The sequence below is a fragment of the Schistocerca americana genome, chromosome 3, assembly GCF_021461395.2.
Source record: "Schistocerca americana isolate TAMUIC-IGC-003095 chromosome 3, iqSchAmer2.1, whole genome shotgun sequence".
NCBI lineage: Eukaryota > Metazoa > Arthropoda > Insecta > Orthoptera > Acrididae > Schistocerca > Schistocerca americana.
The window spans coordinates 918,319,836-918,337,420 of NC_060121.1; the positions used below are offsets into that span (position 1 = coordinate 918,319,836).

Consider the following 17,585-nt stretch of genomic DNA (forward strand, 5'->3'; position numbering starts at 1 on the left):
CCCTAAAAGCCTTTTATGCACATCGTGTTTTGCTCAAAAACAGTGCATGATGCTCACCTTAAGTATGGCATAAAATGATGAATAAATAAATAAATAAATGAATATAGGGATGGGTGCTCAAAACAGTTAATAACTTTGAACAATTCATTTTCCTAACCTGTAATCAAAGAACAGTTCTTCTCCAGGCTGTATGGCACGTTTAGCAAAAATACCAATTCTGTGGTCCCCATTCACCATCATAACTTTTGCGTAACAATTAGGGTTTATAGAATGATTAGCAAAGCGTATTTTATTCCCTTTGCGAGTTGCATCAACCACAAAATCTGAAACAAAATTAGTGTACATATATTACACTTAAGGAATGTGAAACCAATAAATTAGCATATTAGGTTTACGCTAAAATGAATTAAAATAAACACTGAGAGGAAATACAACGAACATCATATTCACAATCTAGTCTTACTTATAACTGTAACTTTCAATCTCTTCATTTAAATTTGCTATTCCTTATGCACTATGGTTCCTGGAGAAGCCAAAATGTCTTTCCATGACCCTTGTTCTGTCCTGATCAAGAAGAAAGTTACTTTCTGTAAATGACATGCAGAAACCATGACAGAGTAATTACACACAAATGGCAAAAACCCATTGTCAGCATATCCTTCAGTGATTAACAAATGTAGAAGCAGGTGATGTCGAAAGACACATACTTATTTGCACAACAGAGCTGTTTATTTTACTACTCAAAACATCTCTTACAATTTCTTAAAAAATCTGCCTATTCATGAGAATAAAAAATTAGTTTCATGAAATATTTATGATTTGTGCTCAACTAACTAATCAGTATCACAGTTAAGATATTTAAAAAGTATCTAAAGCAGTAATCAATTCAAGGTTTGTATGACTTACTAATGCAGAAGACTACTACCTTCACAACTGTAGCTGATCACAATTCAACCTGCCCCGCCCCCCTCCCCCCCCCCCCCAAAAAAAAAGGAATTCACATCTCACATCACTGCCACACATATGATAGAAAACATATCTGAAATACAAATTTCTCCCTAGTATGATGACCTGCTTTGCAGTTATGCAGTTATGTTGTGGTACCTGAGAAGATTGTACAGGTGTACAAATTACAACGACTGAGAAATGGAAACAAAAATCAGACAAATTATTTCAAGCTAATGAAATTGAGAAAATGACATCAACAGAACCAATTTCAGTGACTCAAAAAATAAGAGGGGCTGTAAGGGGCACTTTTATCAATACTCACTCTACCCTTTACAAATCGCAGGTTCTCTGCAACATTTGAAGCTAAGAATGCGTTTTCCAGCAGGAGGCCCTGTCTTCTTGTTTTGTTCAACAATGCACAAGCCCTGCTATTCATGCCTTTTAAATGATGTGAAGTTAGTTGACACAGGTTTTGTGTTTAACAATCGCATACAGTCAAGTTGCATCAAAAAATATGAACAGTTTGCAGAAGTTGACAGAATACAAGCCTGGAAATTTTCTGAGAAATGGTGGCACAACAGTGAATGATAATTGGTTAATTCACAAAGCGTGTGTGTTACTACACATGAACAAAGTGTAAGAGCCAGTATGTCATTCTTCGCCAGTAGCATTTGTTGGTGGGTTATATTATTACTTGACCAATTACTGGGACAGCTGTAAATTTTTGTAGTGTGATAATTTAATTTGGAAAATCAATACAATAATGGCAAACTCCAGTGTGACTAAATTTAACTACTAATATGAGAACGATGGGGTCTAACCACTGTTAGGAACTGTGTTACTTACAATCTCAATACACTAAGTAAATGATATGAACTGTTGTCCTTATATATAAAAAGAGCTGCTGTTATTTCAGGCAACACAGATTTCGCATGATGTGAGTTCTCCCTGTTAACCTCTCCTAACCCACATCTCACTGCTGCAAAGAAAACTGTTTCAATTAAGTATCAACAAAATATAGTGCAAGGGAGCTTACAATGCTACAGAATATTGTAAAAAAATGAAAGTGGGAAACAAGCACTGTTTCTCATTTACAGGCACCAATACAGCATCATAAAGATGAGAACATTTCATTTTTCTAACCACCCAAGAACACTTATCCACTTGGCATTCTTTGCTATTTCTGAGTGTTTCTGTGGCTGTTTTGTATGTAGTGCTGCAGCCAACAAGAGAAAATCATCAGCCAGACCTAGCAATACACTTCACTAATCCTCAGTTGCTACCATGTATGACATTCTTTTTCTACATACTTGTAAAAATGCCATTAGAAATTTCTGAGTTATCAACTACTTTGAGAACCAAGCTCTTTTGAACCTGAACTTCAAATGTATTCCAAAATTTTAAAAATATTATTCATGTGGCACAAATATAAGGCTCAGTATGTTGTAGAGGTGCTACAGTAAACTCTGGTTTCTGAAGGGATCCAATAAACTTACATCTACAGTAGGCAACTGAAACGAATACCTGTGAGGGGTGACGCTGGAAAACAATCCTTCTTACTCTCACTCCCTCTGCCTTGCAGTTACCCATGATCTTTGCTATAACACACAAAACATATTACCTTACCAGCACACCACCTCATTGTCAGCCCTGTTGTGTTTCAATGTGTGCTGTTTGTGGTTTACCATTTTCTTTTTTATTTTTTTTTTTATGTGCAGCATGACTGACAAAGAGAAAAATCCTAGTGAAAAGTGCATGATGCTTACATCCCATTGTAAGCCAGAAACAAATGGGTTTTAACTGAATAAAATGGAATATATTATCAGGATGAAAAACCACATTTCCATTGTTGCATATGAAGTGCCAATATTAATGAAACTATTTCTACAGCAACTGCTGAAATTCTGTAAACAAAAATGGAGAATTTGACTAATATTATTGTGGAAGTATCAGTGCACTATGAGGTGAGACCATCTGAGATATATGTCACTGGAACCTCATCTACTGAGTCACACATACAATTTTAATGGGGTGAAATTTATGTATTTTTTTAACAGTGCAAATTATTCTGCTCTAGAGTACATCACAGTGAACCCCTACTCATTGCTGCATGCATTCTTCTCAGCAGTGGACAGTACGCACATCTTGAAGCAAGACATGACAAAACCAGTAAAACTATGACATTTAATGAAGTTGTTATAAGTTACACATTTTCCATCTATGGACAAAACAGAGGATAAACAATATGTTACATAAGATACAAAAAATACATCATTTGTGAACAGCAACGTGAGGAGCAAAATTTTAGATGTGCATCTACTACAAAACTAGTTATCTCTGAAATTTCATGAACTGCAGATCTGAGTCACTTTTTGTGTGAGACTTTGATAATTACTCAAAATCTTTCTCAAGCCATACCATACAAAGTAATCTTGCAGAAGCACTTTCTTCATATCTTGTCACACTAAGACAAAGGCACTAAAAGAAAAATAACATTTAAAAAATGTCACTGTCCATAAGAGGTGAAACCTTCCCTTGGCATGAGAGAACTACAAATTAGTGACAGAATCATGAAAAGTAATACAGGGCAAAGGACAGAAAGTGAGACACAATAAGAGAGAATCCTAGCTTTTAATTACTTCCCATTTGTGCCTGAATCCCTTCCAACTTAGTATGTTATAAATTTCCTCTATTTATTTTCAAATGTACTTGTATGTTACTGATGATTTATTTCTTACATAAAAAGTACTAGTAATGAAAAATTAGCAAAAACTGGAACCAAAGATTATATATAAAATTATAATGAAGATACAATATGAGTGATGACTATTATATGCTAAATGGTCTGCAAAGAGAAACTCACCATTATTCAAATTAAAGAGGAAGCTACACATATACTTGTCATAAACTTTTCCTCTCCGGTCTGCTTCATCCTGTGATATGATTTCGCCACAATATTCTGAAATAAATTCATTTTTTTGCGCACTGTCTTTAAGAAATATCCCCCATCCAGCAACATCCGATGGTGCCATAAGCAGGTGTTTATCTGTAAATATATCAGATATTTTGACAATCAAAATGATAGCATGTTAACAAAAGTGTAAGCTAAATCTCAGGTACTGATACTTTAACTTTCTCCAATTATATTTGTTTTAACACAGCTCACTTCAAACTGTTTCAATCAATCTGCATAGGTTTTATTACTGTTGCTTTACTTGCACAATACATCACTATACAGGGTGTCCCAGCTATCTTGTCCACCCAAAATATCTCTGGAACAATAACAGCTATTGGAAAACGACTTTCACCGGTATCAATGTTATCAATGTAGGGCTGGGGCCCATGAATGTACATATTTGGAAACATTCTAAAACGAAAGCATGTGTGTTTTTTAACACAAACTTATGTTCTTTTAAATGGACCTCCTATATTTTTTCTTCAGCAATCCATAGCATGACAAAGCACATACACAATGGCACAATGGCAATATTCCCATTACATCCCGAGATATTAAGATGCGAAGTTGACACTTGAAACACCCGACATGCACTGCAAGCGCACGTCCTGAGGCTCAGGCGTGAACCCCATGCTGCCCGTAATCGCGATGTGATTGACATGCGTAATCACACTTCCATACTTATCAAGAGGTCCGAAATGAATAATACGGTCTGCTGCCATCCTGCTGCGATTACGGGCATCATGGGGTTCACGCCTGAGCCTCAGGACGTGCGCTATGTGCTGACAGAACATTTTTAAATAGATGTAGCAAATATGTAATAAGGTGGTGACTGCATGTTATACACGACAAACACTAATACAAAATAATCAAAATAAAACAAATATGGATTAAAAATCAGGCATTATTAAAATCAAAGTTTCCTGACAAGCCTATAAAGCTGCCAGTTAAGTACAAGAGACTAACTTGCCAGTTCAGTCCTCCTGAAGGTATATGGAAGACCAAAGTTTGAATCATCACAAGTGGGGCAATTTTATGTTAAAATCAAAATTCCACTTCTATACCAACATTTAATATAACAGAAGGGACTGGGAAAGCCTAACAACTTCATTCTATCTCGTAAACATAAATTTAATAAGTTCTTCAGTTATCTGCACAAATATTATTTACAAGAGGAGAATATAGTGAAGAACAGTGATTAATCAAGTTCAAAAAAACTTACGTAATCCACGCTGAACACTGACATTTTTACAAGAAATTTTGGAAATATCAAATTGCTCAGCTCCACATGTAACACACAAATCTGGATCACATTCACGAACAGCTAAGTAACATGGGCATTGTTTTGTGTTACACTGTGCCTTACAACGGCAACCGGGGAAGCGGTTCTGGCCTAGAAACATAAACAAGTAAAAAAATTAGAGTGTACCCTGACAGGAATATGTATATTCTTAATGACAATACTGTAGTGACAATACTATGAGACATGAAATAGTTCAAACCGTGCAACAACAACACGAATTTTCCAGCTGACTTAACCCTACAAAATAGAGATGGCATTATCAGATGTGAAAAAAGTTAAATGTGTCACCAATGAACAAAAAGAAAGAAAAAATAACAGACAAATGTTGTTTGTATGTTAACTAAGAATAAAAGGGACAGTGGGCGAACGGATACAAGATACAATAAACTAAATATTGTGCATTTAATACTCAAATGCATTAGTTTAACTTCACAGGAATTATCTCGTCTGTTTGGCCAGAAGGTAATATAAATGTATGTGGATTTCATAGGGACAGAAAACATGACGTAAGTATTTTATGTGACGTAGTGAATTGGATATCAGTCAAAACTTGACTCAAATATCATGAATACTTCAATAATTTAACAGGAGTAATTATGAATGTCAATTAATGCAATTAATTATTAATAAATACAATCTCCAGCTAGTCTTGTTGTGGCGGTTAAAATTAACTTCACAAATGGAAATTCATCAGATTTGTTAAAAATTCAATGTTACAGAGTCTGCTTGTGAATGAAATACTTTGTACATTGTCAGAATAAGTCTTTAACTGCACTTTAAGTAATAAAAAACAATATAACACTAAATGTGGAAGAGAAGTCAGTGGAAACAAAAAGATACATATAGTGTGAACCAATCTCTGATAACTTCAATATTGAACAACAATGGAAATTCCACGGCCACAGCAAGTGCATCTGGGTGTGTGTGTGGTTGTGTACATGAATGTATCTGCTTCTACTAGAGAAAGAGCAACAGCTCAAAAGCTACTATTTAACAGTTTTCTGTTACCTGTTTCTATGCATCACACTTCAATCAGTTATATGTGAGTGGTAGTCTTAATGTATGACTATTTAATGAATCATTCAAGCTAGTGAAACAGTGTTTTCAGCAAATGATATGCAAAAGCCCAAATAATTTGCTGTACTGTTGACAACTGTATCTTCTTTAGCAGCACTCAAAACCTTTTTGAAATAGTTCAGCAATATAATTTTTGTTATGGTTTTTACTGAAATTTTCTCAAAAATATGTAGGTAAATTTGAAACACAAATGTCAACGGAAAGATCAAATTGCTGTTTCTCTGCCGAAGGACTAAGCAACATTGAGCGAGATTTGCCTCAAAGCTGGAAACAGAGGCACAACCTCCACCCTTGTAAGGAGAGAGTGCATCTTGCTGCCTACCTTGGTACTTGTATTTGGAATATTATCTAGCTAATTTTGTGAACATATCACTATATACTGAAACAAATCCACCAAAAATATACAAAAAATATACCTATTCCAGAAAGCAGATAAAAATTCGTCTGACATCTTGAGACGCAATCTCCATTCGTTCCAAATTAAAAAATGTAAGTGTAGACCAGATGTGGCTTGAATTCAAAGAAATATTCTTGACAACTACTGAGAGATTTATACCAAATAAATTAACAAGACAGAGCTGATCCCCTTGGTACCCAAAATGGGTCAGAACACTGTTGAAGAATCAACGAAAAAAGCATGCCAAATTTAAACAAACGTAAAAGCCCCAAGATTGGTGATCTTTTACACAAGCTCAAAATTTGGCACGTACTTAGTGTGCAGCGCTTGTAATAGTTTCCACAACGATACTTTACCTTGAAACCTTGCATAAAATCCAAAGAGATTCTGGTCATGTGTAAAGTATGCTAGTGGCAAGGCACAATGAATGCCTTCTCTGCACGACAGCAATGGAAATACTGTCGATGACAGTGCTCCTAAAGCACAGTTACTAGAAACAGCCTTCCTGAAATTCCTTCTCCATAGAAGGTGATGTAAATATTCCAGAATTCAAAGCAAGAACAGCTGCCAACATGAGTAACTTAGAAGTACATAACCTCAGAGTAATGAAGCAACTTAAATGACTTAATAAAAGCAGACTGCAAACCAATTAGTTTCCCTTCAGAGTATGCTGATGCGACAGCCCAATAATTAACAATCATATACAATCACTCATTCGATGAAAGATCCATACTCAAAGACTGGAAAGTTGCACAGGTCATACCATTATTCAAAAATGACAGTAGGAGTAATCCACTAAATTACAGGTCTGTATTGTCAACGTCTAAATGCAGTAGGATTTTGGAACGATATTGTGTTCAAACATTATGAAGTAACTCAAAAAGAATGGTCTATTGACACACAGTCAACACGGATTCAGAAAACATCATTCTTGTGAAACACAACTAGCTCTTTACTCACATGAAGTGTTGAGTGATATTGGCAAGATATTTCCAATTGATTCCATATTTCTTGATTTGCAGAAGGCTTCTGACACTGTACCTCACAAGCAGCTTGTAATCAAATTGCGTGCTTATGGAGTATTGTCTCAGTTATGCAACTGGATTCCTGATCTCCTGTCAGAGGGGTCACAGTTTGCAATAATTGATGGAAAGTTGTCAAGTAAAATAGAAGAGATTTCTGGGGTTTCCCAGGGTAGTGTCATAGGCCCTCTGCTGTTCCTTATCTATATAAATGATTTAAGAGACAGCTGTCTTAGATTGTTTGCAGATGATGCTGTTGTTTATCATCTCATAGTCATTAGAAGATCAAAAAGAGCTGCAAAACGATTTAGATAAGATATCTGTTCGGCGAGAAAATTGGCAATTGACCCTAAATAATGAAATGTGTGAAGTCGCCCACACATGCTAAAAGTAATCTGTTAAACTTCTGTTACATGATAAATCAATAAAATTCAACTAACCATGGCTGGTTTCAGCACTTTCACTTTCACTGCACTACATACGCCAGCTCATCTGCCTCCACTGTGGTGTCCAGTGCTATATGCTTCCCCTCCTGAAAAGGCCAAGTAGGGCCAAAAACAGCCAGGCTTGGATCGCAACCTCTGACACAGAATCAGAGAGGCTGCCAGGCAGCAGACCAACCCCTGAGGGAGCAATATCAAGGCCACCTCCACCGGCGAAGGGAAATGGGGGGAGAGGGGACAAATGGAAGTTTCCCTTCCATTTGTCAAAACTCAAGGGCTCTATTTCGGCAGGTGTAGGCGTGAGCCTGACCGGGACTCGAGGCTGCAGGCAAAGGGAGAGTGGGGGAAGGCACGGCCATGATAGGTAAGCTGCTTCACGTGAGAGCCCACTCCTGGAACAGCGTCGAGACCAACCTGCTGCTCAGTTGATCAGAACACTATGGCTGCAATGCCCCAACAGGGCGCGGACGAATGATTTGCATGATGGATACACTGGTGCTTAACGAGATCCATAACAAACAACTGCTGACATTTCTGGCCCATGAAGACACCTGGCAGCCACCCCTGCCATCAGCTGAAGGACCGGGACCGAACGACATCTCCAGGAGAAAAACGTGTTGGGCCAAGGTGGTTTGTGGCATGTGACTTAGCGTGCAACAAATCTAGGAGACCCCGTGGCTGGTGCTCGTGCAAATGTTCTGCTGGACTGCACCCCCCAACTGGCATTGCCCAGTATGTAGCCAGAAAACTTGACACTGCATAGTCATGGGGAAAGGCAGACAAAAACTTCTTGATTTGGTTCTTGAATGTCTGCATGAAGCGCCCCATCTGAATACAAAATTCTTCAAACTACCTCGACACACACTGCCTACCGCTATCAGACATGAGAGTCCTAAAGGATTCCTCAACAGCAAAAATAGCCAACAATTTGTAAATAGCGGCAGTCTACGATGTGGATGACAGCTTGGCTATCTACAGGAAACTGGACAATGCCTGCCCACCACCAACAACAACAAGCTGGACAAAACTGGAGCAGTAAAACAAACGTGTACCCTTCACAAAGGATACTCCAGGATCGGTCAAGAGAACTGGAACGGCAGTGTATCAGGTTTTGTTCAAGGGCCCCACAAGCCCACACTGGATGTTTGATGCCGCAACTGATTGTCGGCCAGCAGACATGATGTAGAAGCAATGCCTCCATAGTAGTCATACCCAGTGTGTCAACGCACATTGCAACTGGAGTATGTGAAGATGCAATTTTGGAGGGACAATCACTTGACAGCAATGCTCCTCCATGGCAAGCATGAGGATCTTATGGAAAATGTTGAGTCAAGCATGTCAACCCAACTGGACAGCTGAAATAAATTTCTGGAAATGTGGGTCTTGTGTTGTAACAGAAAACCTGACAGGGTTTGCAGCAAGGTATAATCAACAAAAAGTCTCCTGCCAATCGAACTCTGGATTGGACCCCACCGGTAGCCACAACAGTGCATCAGCAGTGGGCAGTGGAATTGTAACAAATGCCATAGAAATAGTTACTAAAAAAAGAGGGCCCACCGCTGCGATCCTTGGGTAGTCCTGTCCAGCAGCTTGAAATGAGGGGCAGATAAGGAAACGAGTGGTTTGTGGTCAGTAATGAGAAGTACTCTCACCCCCGTTAGGGAAAATGTGAAACTTTGTAACTCTGAAAATAATAGCTAGAGCCTTTTCCACTTGTGAATAATTACACTGTACAATGGAAAGTATCTCCAATGCGCAAGCGATGGAGTGTTCACTGCCATCCAGGTTCCGATGGAACTGGATGACACCAATGCCAGTTATGAAGCTGCCAGATGTGTGTGGACTGGGGAATGAAATGAGCATTACACAAAATCTTGCCCAAAAAGACTGGAGCTCCTTCAGGTTTTTGGGTGCTAGTAGGTTGACAATGGTTTTGATGTGGTTGTCATCGGAGACAAGACCATCTTTACTAAGCACATAACCCAAAAAACTGCACTTTTCCAGCTTGCTAGGTCATTCTCCAGGAGGCACTGGAAAACCGACTGAAGGTTTGGTAAATGCTCCTCTCGAGTAGACTCCATTACCCAGATGTCATCAAGCCAAGTTCCACAACAGGGAATGTCCTGAATCAACTTCTCCAAATACCATGGATAAATTCGGGCACAAACGAGTTTCCAAAAAGCAAGCAATTAAACTGATAAAGCCCAAAAGGGGCGTTGAGGACCAAGGAAGTCCAAGAAACTGTGTCCAACAGCAACTGCAGGCAAGCATCATGCAAGTTGATGCATGAAAAATCTGGCACAACAACAACTTCACAAACAAATCCACATGACACGGAATTGGATGTGAATCTCGGACACACTACATGTTAAGTGTTAGTTTAAAATCTCTGCAAAGGTACATGATGGTGTCGGGCTTCCGAATTACCATCAAAGGGATGGCAAAGTGGCTCAACAAAGTAGGAGGACCGATACCCTGATCCTGCAAATGATGCAACTCAGCCTTTACCTTGTTGTGTGGAGGAAATGGGGAGGGCATGACAAAATTTAGGTACTGCAATAGCTTAATTGCCTCAGAATTTTCTTCATGGCCCAAGGTGTTCTCAAGCAGCAGGCTGTATGACCACAGTGAGTGAGTGCAGTTCATGACAAGGAACAGATTGAGGTACTAAATGCACTTTGTCAATGATCTGGAAGGCAAACATAAGAAAAGGGTCTAGACAAAAAATATTTTGCACTTACAGTGAAATCACTACCAACAATGTAAGTGCTTTTCCAGATTATTATAACATGCGAGGATGGAGTACTGCCCCTCGTCAGCAATGCAGAAATGCCATGTCTGTGGTGCCCAAAATTCAGACTAGGCAAAGAGAATAAAAAAACCAGGAGAGTCACATATATGACAATATCCTTTGATGCCACTTTACTGTCTGCACAGGTGTGTGAATCCTGCTACACTACACTGTCAGCACGGGTGCTTCATGGGCCGATGGTGGCTCGATAATAACCAGGGAAGAAAATCCCGTGAGAGGAAACAAAACTCGCTTTGCTAGTCGACCTAGAGGAAGCAGAGAGCCTGAAACCACATACAAAAGTACATCAGAATAAACTTAGCACACGGCTGACACAACCAGCCAACAGCTCAGCACTCGGAAACAACAATGGCGTGAAGTGCAATGTGAGGTCTGCAGTGGTTAACTCAGGGTAGGCACTGGTCCACTTGGCTTACAGTCACCCACAGGTAAATACTTCTGTCAGCGGGTCTGGCCTTACTACACATTCCATATGCTCTCCATGGACAGTTATCATATTATTCGGCTGCCTTACCCATGCCAGTTCAGCTGCCTCGATCGTGATGTCCGCTGGTGAGGATATTAAACTATCATACACCGCTAAACAACAAAACATAAGCTATCAGATGCAACAGGCATTTTTTCTACAAGATTGTTCATTAGTATTCCTGTGAATCAATTTGAGCAGCTTCTTTCTGTAACTCATGGATGACAATCTCAGTTCAAAGTATCAACTAGAATCTTGCTGTAAGTCTTGGCTCTAACTTTGTTAACAAGACTGGATTAAAATTATATTCTCTGTGTTTTGCTGACATGGTAGTTCACTGAATGATATTTTTCATTTCAATAAAAAATTAGGTTCTTGCCAAGCCATAAAGGCCCAAGGGAAATTTACCAGCTGCCGTGACATCCTCTGCCTTGCAGCATCATGCAGGTGCAGTATGGGTATGCACGAGGTCAGCACACTGCTCTCACAGCCATGTTGCAGACTATCCAGACTGCGGAGCTGCTACTATTCAGTCAAGTAGTTCCTCAATTGGCATGGTGAGGCTGAGTGCAACCTGTACAATTCTCCCACCCTTTTCAGTAAAAACCAACCTCAAAATAACAACTCTTACACCTGTGACACAACACTTTGAACAGATACTATGCTTGCTAGTTTGGAAACAAAAAAAATATGCCTTTCACAAATGCCAGTATACTGAAATGGATAAATTAGAACAGATTAAGGATTTGAGGAAATGGGTAAATACCTCAGTGGCACCTTGTCATTGTTTCCAGTTTGAATTCAAATTACTCTCAATTGACAAATACAGAACAAATTCATGTAAACAAAGTAAACTTACAGTCAGAGCTACATTGGCAAAACTTTTCACAGAAGTTCTGGGCACCAATACAGGGACACAACTGGTCACACGGTTGATTGGGATGATCACAGGGTGTAAAGTTATAAACATGGTTTGAGCTGGAATCTTTCTTCAGCTGAATCTTCCGGCAATGCATTGACCACAATCTATGCTTCTTCTTCTTCTTGCGTGGTGGCGTGAAATCTTTAAGCGATTCTTCTGTAATTATATCAGCTGATTCCTTCTGAGCAAATTCATATACCTACAACAGACAAGTCAACACCACAACACACAAATTTCTTTAGTAAAATTCTGCCCTTAATTTTTCTAAAAGTAAAGCTTTCACAAAAAATTATATTAGTAAAGAGTGAGAAGCAAGGTTGAGTAAGAGCAATGCTATGAAGTTACTGAAGCTGATAGAAGACAGTGGATACTTTATAAATTAGAACTTCCCACAGACGCAACTGCCACTGCATATTTCTTCATAGCCACCAATATGCTTGAAATCAGTTTCAAACTTACAAGAAACCTTCTCCTCTTTGCCAGCAAACACTATTTCTCTAAGAATATTATTATATTCTTATCTTTCCAATTAAAATTAACTTCATGAACACTGGGGAGTATTTTTTTGCACTCTGATAAAAAATATTTTAACAAATTAAACACCATACTGAGAGGATGCATAAAATGACTTAAATTACCACAGAGTAATGTGCCAGCACAACAAGTTAATATCATGCTGTACATGGTTTCTGACTTTGTATTATCCACCAAACTCAAAACAGGTAGTCTTAAAATTACATAAAGTACCACCTCTTAGTCCTGGATTATGGTGGAGCGGCACAACAGAGCAGTAAGTTTCCTTTAATTTACGCCTATGGTCACAAACTTTTTGTAACAGATTACCCCATAAGTCCAACCCCTCGTCCAAGTCGTGGGAGATGGGCAACGGCACAAAGTAGGGGACTGCCTATAGGGGCGATGTACAGCGGGGACTTCGTGTGCCCCAGGACCGCTACGGTAGCTGGGAAGGCCCTATGGGAACCCTGAAACGTGACGGCTAACGGGGCTCTGGTGAAGCTGCGATAGGCCTAGCAAGCCAGTAGTGGATAAATCAACTGCTTTCAAAAAGGGAACATGCCTCGGATCACGGAACGGATTTAAAGGAAACCGACCAAGCAATGGAAAAGGATTACGAGATGGTTTACGACTGGGCACCTTAAACGTAAGGACTCTAACTGGGAAGTTACAAGAAATTGTAGAAATGATGGAAAGGAGGAAATTGGACATCTTGGGACTTGCTGAGACTAGGTGGAGAGGAGTTGGTGAAAAACCACTAAGTAAAGGATGTAAACTGTACTGGATAGGGAATGAGAGGGGAAGAAATGGAGTGGCAATAGTGGTCAGAGAGGGTCTGCAGGAGGAGGTGGAAGGTATCAATGATCGAATGATAAAAGCCAGAGTACGAGTGAAAGGAAAAAGCATTGAAATCATCCAAGCATATGCCCCACAGGTGGGGTGTACAAAAAAGGAGAAGGAGGAATTTGAAGATGACATGCAAAAGCAGCTAAATGGAGGTAATCAGATTATAATAGGGGACCTCAATGCACATGTTGGCACAGACAGGAAAGGATTCGAGGAGATAATGGGACCAGAGGGCTGGGGGAACCGAAATAGAGAAGGAAAATTGTTGCTGGAATTCTGCAAGAGGAATGGGCTGGCGATCGCAAATTCCTGGTACAAGAAGAGAAGTAGCCACAAAATAACTTGGTACAGTGGAGACTGGTCCCAAACTTCAGTAGTAGACTATGTACTAGTGGATAGGCAGATGATGAGCAGCCTCACAGATGTTAAGGTCATTCCGTCTGAGGCCTTAGACAGTGACCATCGGCTGTTGGTAGCCACCCTGAGAGAGAAAAAAGATAGGAGGGCAACAGACATACAGGAGAAAAGGTTGAAGACATGGATGCTGAAAGAGGATGAACGGAGGACCCAGTACCAGACACTGATCAGGAAGAAGCTGCCAAAGGAAGATCAGAGAACAGTGGAAGAAGAATGGGGAGATTTTAAGAGGGCTCTAGTTGAGGCAGCTGAGACTGTGTGCGGAAGAACTAGCACAAAGAGGAGAATTAAGGAAACCCCATGGTGGAACCACATATGTAAAGAGGCAGTACTTCGAAAGAACAAAGCCTTCAGAGAATGGTTCCAGACCCGAACAGAGGAAGCTAGGGTAAAATATAAGGAAAGCAAGAAAGCGGCACAGACCATAGTAAGGGCGGAGAAGAAGAAGTGGATGGAAAAATGGACAAGAATGTTAGAAGAGGACAGTGAAGGGAACAAAAAAGTGCTTTACACCATGGTAAGAAATAAGAGGAACGACAGAAGCGAGTGCCTGAGGATCATAGATAATAATGGAAGAGTTGTGGAGGAAATGCATGAGCTCAAAAAGATTTGGAAGGAGTACTTTGAAGATCTGTTGAATGCCGCCAAGCGGGTAACTAACAGCGATGGAGAGCCTAAGGCAGCAGACGATTATAATAGTGGGGAAATTGATGATCTAACTTGGAATGAAGTGGAAGAAGCCATAAAGAGGATGAAAGGAGGCAAGGCACCAGGTTGGGACGAAGTAACAGTGGATATGATACGAGCAGCAGGAGAAGTAGGAACCCAGTGGCTATACAGAGTGCTGAGGGTGGTGTGGAAGGAGAACAGAATTCCTGAGGATTAGAAGAAAGGAATTATAGTCCCGATCTTCAAGAAAGGGGATAAAAGGAGATGTGAGAACTACAGAGGAATTACCCTGCTATGCCACTGTGGAAAAATCTATGAAAAGATCCTGGAGAAGAGAATAAGAAGCAGTATTGAAAGTAGACTGCAAGAGGAGCAGTATGGTTTCAGACCGGGAAGATCAACAACGGACCTCATATTTGCGGTAAGGCAACTGCAGGAAAGGCACTATGAGTACGGGAAGGACTTAATCATGGCCTTTTTAGATATTGAGAAGGCGTATGACAGTATCTATAGGGACAAGCTCTGGGATGTGCTGAAAGCAAAAGGGATAGATGAAGAGATAACACAAAAAGTCAGAAAAATGTATGAGGGAAGTGAGAGTTGTGTGAAAGTGGGGAGGGAACGTACTGCATGGTTCAAGCTGGAAAATGGGCTGCGACAGGGAAGTGCACTTTCACCTTTATTGTTTATTATTGTTATGGATGAAATCCTACAGCAAGTATCAGATGCGATTGGAGATCATAAAATGAAAGCAGTGCTTTTTGCCGATGACCTGATGTTATGGGGAAATTGCGAGAAGGAGGTGCAAGAGCAGTTAGATGTATGGGAGGCAATGGCAGCACAATATGGAATGCATTTCTCTGCAAAGAAAAGTGAAATAATTGTCACAACAAGGAAGAAGAATAGGCCAAATGTGGATATAACTTGTGGAGGGGTAAAACTACAAGTGGTAGAGAACTTCAAGTACCTGGGAAGCATGATTGAAAGTAAGGGGGGAAACGCAATGGAAATAAATGAAAGGTGCAGAAAAGCAGGGCAGTTCTTCAAATGCACTAGGGGGCTTATTTGGAGCAAGGAGGTGTCACAGAAATCCAAGGGAATTATATACCGAACCTACTTTGTCCCCATATTGGCATACGGAAGTGAGACATGGGTAATGCATAAAAGCGACAAAAGTAGAATACAAGCTAGTGAAATGAAGTTCCAGAGGAGCAGGTTGAGTGTAACAAGACGAGACAGATTGCGAAATGTGTATGTGAGGGAAAGACTAAAGGAGGAACCAGTACAGGACAGGATAGAAAAATCAAGACTGCAGTGGTATGGACACATGAAGAGAATGGATGAGGGAAGAATTCCAAAGAGGATGTTTGATCTGCAACTGGAGGGGAAGAGGCCCAGGGGAAGACCAAGAGATAGATGGGTGAAGGGAGTGAAGGAATGTGTAGCCAGAAGAGGAGAGAACTGGACGAAGGTGGAAGAGGGGGAATGGTGGAAAGACAGAACACGATGGAGAGGCTTGTGTTCCCGACAGACCCAGCCAGTGGCTGGAAACTGTCCAAGATGATGATGATGATTACCAGTTTCAGTCTTTAATGACCATCATCACATCTGCAGCAAAAATGGGAAAAACATAAATACACTCGCAAACTGTCTACAGCTTAAGAACAATACATAGACAATAATGAAAAGTAGTACTGACAAAATTTTGATTTGTGCACTTTAAATATGAAGAGGCATACCTGTTTCATAAAAACAAAGTCCTAATGTACTGCAGCCATAGTGACATTGTCAATTGTTAAATGCGGAATCAGCACCAGCATCGTAAATACATATAAATAACATCATAGAGGGAAACATTCCATGTGGGAAAAATATATCTAAAAACAAAGATAATGTGACTTACCAAACAAAAGCGCTGGCAGGTTGATAGATACACAAACAAACACAAACATACAAACAAAATTCAAGCTTTCGCAACCAACGGTTGCTTCATCAGGAAAGAGGGAAGGAGAGGGAAAGACGAAAGGATGTGGGTTTTAAGGGAGAGGGTAAGGAGTCATTCCAATCCCGGGAGTGGAAAGACTTACCTTAGGGGGAAAAAAGGACAGGTATACACTCGCACACACGCACACACACACACACATATCCATCCGCACATACACAGTAACAAGCAGACATTTGTGACTGTGTATGTGCGGATGGATGTGTGTGTGTGTGTGTGTGTGTGTGTGTGTGAGAGAGAGAGAGAGAGAGAGAGAGAGAGAGAGCGTATACCTGTCCTTTTTTCCCCCTAAGGTAAGTCTTTCCGCTCCCGGGATTGGAATGACTCCTTACCCTCTCCCTTAAAACCCACATCCTTTCGTCTTTCCCTCTCCTTCCCTCTTTCCTGATGAAGCAATCGTTGGTTGCGAAAGCTTGAATTTTGTGTGTATGTTTGTGTATCTATCAACCTGCCAGCACTTTCGTTTGGTAAGTCACATCATTTTTGTTTTTAGATATATAAATAACATCACATGCACGAGTCATGTTGTCAGTAGTACTACTGTTTAAAACAAGCTGCCATACAGTAGCCACAAGATGTTTGTGTTGCAAGTTCACCAGATGTCGCTAATGTCGGTATACACTAGTTTTCAATAATTAATTGAAACAGCGAAAATAAAGGGGGATACTATAGCTGAAGTCTGTAATAAGCTTATAATGTATAAAAGGCATTACAGTAATAAAAAGCAATAAAAAGAAGAACACGACAAAAGAAAGATTGTTAAAAAGTGGAAGAGTTAAGAAACAGTGG

General features: G+C 39.9%; 1 protein-coding gene across 2 annotated transcripts in view; it reads right to left on the reverse strand.

Annotated features, from left to right (window-relative positions):
* The window catches only part of LOC124605436 (histone-lysine N-methyltransferase E(z)), a 96,325-nt gene that overhangs the window by 6,231 nt on the left and 72,509 nt on the right, over positions 1 to 17,585 (reverse strand). For both annotated transcript variants that reach the window (XM_047137102.1, XM_047137103.1), the window contains exons 10-13: positions 12,284 to 12,545; positions 5,127 to 5,297; positions 3,812 to 3,994; positions 158 to 323 (exon numbers count right to left, since the gene is read on the reverse strand). In XM_047137102.1, coding sequence (XP_046993058.1) covers positions 158 to 323; positions 3,812 to 3,994; positions 5,127 to 5,297; positions 12,284 to 12,545 — 782 coding nt within the window. The remainder of the gene's footprint in view (positions 1 to 157; positions 324 to 3,811; positions 3,995 to 5,126; positions 5,298 to 12,283; positions 12,546 to 17,585) is intronic.